This window comes from Salvia hispanica, chromosome 2 (genome assembly GCF_023119035.1).
Source record: "Salvia hispanica cultivar TCC Black 2014 chromosome 2, UniMelb_Shisp_WGS_1.0, whole genome shotgun sequence".
NCBI classification, from domain to species: Eukaryota; Viridiplantae; Streptophyta; class Magnoliopsida; order Lamiales; family Lamiaceae; genus Salvia; species Salvia hispanica.
The window spans coordinates 21,258,198-21,262,430 of record NC_062966.1 but is presented as its reverse complement, the minus strand read 5'-3'; the positions used below and the strand labels follow the sequence as shown (position 1 = coordinate 21,262,430).

General features: G+C 38.0%; 1 protein-coding gene across 1 annotated transcript; it reads right to left on the bottom strand.

Moving 5' to 3' along the window:
* Positions 1-373: 373 nt before the first annotated feature.
* On the bottom strand, positions 374-2,886 carry LOC125207317 (protein NUCLEAR FUSION DEFECTIVE 4-like). The gene is made up of 3 exons (XM_048106606.1): positions 2,460-2,886; positions 1,385-2,253; positions 374-1,038 (listed from the first exon to the last, which is right to left on the bottom strand). The coding sequence occupies exons 1-3, from the start codon at positions 2,781-2,783 to the stop codon at positions 573-575; spliced, it is 1,659 nt and encodes a 552-aa protein (XP_047962563.1). The 5' UTR covers positions 2,784-2,886; the 3' UTR covers positions 374-572.
* Between the last annotated feature and the right edge of the window lie 1,347 nt (positions 2,887-4,233).

Below are 4,233 nucleotides of genomic sequence, written 5' to 3'. Positions count from 1 at the left end.
TCCACGAGTATCATGAATCAAGTATAGTTGTAATGTATAAAATTCATTATTTTATAAAAGAAGCAATCTTGTGTGCATTAACATATAATATCATTATTATTATTATTATTATTATTGTTTAGGCCAACTCATGCTCTTTAAGTTTTCTTATTTCATGGTTATTTTAAATGAATTGATAATAATTGAACTGTGCCATGCTAAAATAAAATAAATCTAAAGAAATTGCTATGTGAATTAACTTTCTTATATAAAGGCAAAACAAAGTACTACACCTACTTGAAAACATTTAAAATGAAACTTCTGGCATTAGATGAACACATTCAAACACACGCAGAAGAAGAAAAACACAATAACAACAAATTAGAGTATCAAATACAGAAATAGACAACTCTCCATATTAACTATGTCATCAAGATTTTGTTCCTCTCTTCACAATATAGACATGGTGGTAGGCTTATACATATATAAAACTCATGCCAATATTACACAACAAAATTCCAAGAGGTAATAACTTAGATGATGACTATGTTCTACACACACACAAGTGAATGGTTTCATAAACCCTCTCGTAATCAGTGATCGGAGCTCTGAGGCAGGCGGAACGAGCCATTTGCATAGAGCATTTGGTACACCGGTTTTAGTCTTACGGTGAGCACTATGCTCAACAAAGTCCCCACCCCACAAAGCCCGGCCAACACAAGGAACGTGAGCCTAAAGCAGTTCACACCGATGCACGAGGACCCTAACTGCTTAGCAGCCTCTGTGTCGTATACCTGACCAGCAAGCCAACCTGAGAAGAGAAGTGCCCCAACAGGATTCCCCAGCCCAATGAAGTTGAAGATTATGCCAAAGTGTTTCAGTCCAAAGAGTTCGGATGCAGTTGGGATCATTATTCCAAATTGGACCCCGTAGCAAACCCCTAGCAACGCTGTTGCAGCATAGAGGGTGCCATTCATGGCTGAAGCGTAGAGAAGAAATGTCAGGACCATGATTGATTGTGTCACTGCCATCCAAAATGTCCGAGGAATTGTTTTCGACCTGCAATGAGTGAAATGGTGAACAACCTTTCAACGACCTCAGCATTTAGAAACGAGGCATACACAAATCACAGAGCCTTGCTTAAGACCATTTGATGGGTCTTCTTCGTGATTCAAGTCCATATTCAATGTTAATATTTATCCGGTTCCGGTGCTCTATAATATTTAGATTCGGGACATGAACCGATTAGACCATCTTACACAGTACTTACTTCCCCTTCGTACAAACTATCCAACAGTAAGAATATCAACAGAGGGGTTTATGTAAGTTTAAGTCCCTCTAGCAAGAAAATTTACATATTTGGAGAAACTATTGAAACAAATTTCGAAACCTTATGTAAGTTTACCTCACAAAGTGTTCCGAGACAACTCCAGATCCAAGGCGGCCCAAAAAGTTACAAAAGCTGAACAAGCTCAGTAATATGGTAGCATCATTGACACCAAGTGAAACACCAATCTGGGCCAAATTATTAAGGACGGTCACTCCCGAGCCAACTCCAAAGAAGTAAACAAACCACAGAAGCCAAAAGTCGGCCTTCACAATAGCTTCACGAAACGTGAAGTCCTCTCCCCTCCTAGGTTTCCTTTTCTTTTTAACAGCGCCCTCACCCACAGCAAGAAGCATATCCACCTCAGACACATCTTCAGACTCGTAATAGCTTCCAATATTGGTTGCTGACGAAGATGGGGTCAGCAGAGGATCCATTGTGTTCGAATCAGCTTGCTCGCCCTGTTTCTTACTAGTCACGGGAAACAAAGTCATTTTCAAGGGAATTGCGAGTGGAGCCATCAAGAGAACAACCATCACAGCAATGAAGGCGTAGGAGATTGCATTTCCAAGAGACAAGAAGTTCTTTAAGATGGTTGTGGTGAGGAGATAAACGGCGAGGGCGACACTAGCTCCTTGCACGAAAAGAAAATGGCCATGCTCCCGCGAGTCATCTCCCAAGGCCGGGGTACAGGGCCGAACAAAGTACATCATTGCCAGACCTATCACCGGTATCCCGAGCGTTAACAGCAGCAAATGCTTGGAAGCCGAACCGTTAAGGAGCATAGTGAACACCTCCGTAAAGACAGCACCACTCAAACCAATATAGCCTTTTAGAATCCCAGCAACCGTGCCCCGACTGAGAGGGAAGTTCCTCATGTTGGTCACCAGGACCGCCGTCCCAAGCCACGCACTGCTGTTTGTTGCAACACACAACGCACACCACAACTGCAACAGTAATCAGAACATCTCATTTTCCACCAAACAATAATCACTCATTACATCAATTTTTGCAATCATAGCATTTCAATGAACAAATTTGAGGACCAGGAGCAATTTATTCAATAGCTGAAAGCCTAAAACCAAACAACTAAATAGCTAAATTCTTAATTACACAATTATTTTGCAAAATATTTATATCAAAGGAAACTTACAACCCAATAAGGCACGGAAGGAAGAGTCTGGCTAACAGCGAGCCAGATAAGGCCATAGCCGAAAAAAGAGGTGAAAACGCCGACGAGAAGAACAGACCAAGGAGGGAGATGGTTGCAGGCGATTCCGGGAAGAATCCCGACGTTTTCTCCGATATCATTGGCGACGCCGAGAATGGTGAGCTGCTGCTGGCTGAAGCCGAGAACTGATTTGAGAACGGGAGAGTAGAGAGAGAAAGTGTAGGCATTTCCGGCAGCTATCTGGACCCACACCGCCGCGCCTAATCCCACCCACGGCGGCCGGCTTCCTGCTTTAAGGTCCACCATTGATTCTGCTCTGTATAACAGTTGGGTGGGTTTATGAGAATCAAAATTAGGACTTTTCGCATTTGGGAGATCTTGGATCTTCTTTTGTGGTATAAATGGAATATTTTATTTTGTTGGTACTATTTGTTAATTATTGTTTTTTTTAAAAGACATTGGTAATTTCGTTATTTGTTTTGTTGTAGTATGTTGATGCTTTTTTTTATATGTAGACGTCTTCAAAATGGTTTTTTTCATACATGTGAAAGCGACATGCCTTTATGAATGTGGGTTGTTTCATGATAAAGTAATGAGGTTTTTTTATAGATTAATTTGACAAAACTTTTCATTTTCTTCTATTGCTTTTCTTACACTTGCCAATTTTAAAATTGAACGGACCCTTAAATTTCGGGAAGTAATTTGACATGTAGTAGAATTAATAGAAGCTGGTCTCCCAAGTTTGCAACTTTGCTTACATATTTTTATTTGGTTCAATTAATTACACATATTATAACAAATGTAGTAAGGAAATGTATATATTTTAAAAATTAATAAAATCCAGTTCTATCACATGTACATTTACTATCGAAACGGTCCATTTTTTTCAATTCACGGTGATTCAATACGGCAAATTGCTATGTAAAGTCATGAACTTTTGATACAGTTTGGTTTTTTCTGTAAACTTTAAATGTTGCATGAAAAATCATAAACTTTACTAAACTGTGTAAATTTCTCATCCGATCCGACCCCATAGTCCGACACAAATTTATCCCACGTGATGCGCCGGAAGCGGGACTTGGCAAATGACAGATTTAGGGTTCAATTTGTATTCTGGAATTAATGCTACTTTTATGCTGAATCCGATATATGGAATTCAATGTTCTAAATACCCCTTTGTCCTACTGAATATGCACTTTTGGTTGGTCACGAGTTTTAATATATAATAATTGGTAAAGTAAGAAAGAAAGTAAAAAGAAGAAAATAATCAAACTATTATCAGTGGAGAATGTGTTCCATCTCATTATAGAGAAAATAATTTTTAAATTTAAAAAATGTATATTCTTGTGGAACGAACTAAAAATGAAAGAGTGCATATTCTTATACGAAGGAATAAATTTTATATTAAAATGATGTGAGTGTTGAATCTTAAAAGTGCACTACTATTTTCACTATTTTACTTTGGGTAGAATTCATTTAACAATAAAAATACAATTGAGTTACGAAATAAAATAATGTTGTACAGTATTAATGTTAATTTACGTTTAATCACTTTTGAGCGATTAATATAATCGTTTCATCAATTGCAAAGTGTATAATAGTTGTATATTTGTTGAGCAAAATATGTATCGCATACAAATGAAATTATTATTTTCGGACGAAATAAGTATAAAGTGTGTAATTAATAGAATTAAGTGACGCGCGCTCACAAGTCTTTTTCTTGTACAAATGTCTGCATTAAGCCATTAATAGACTG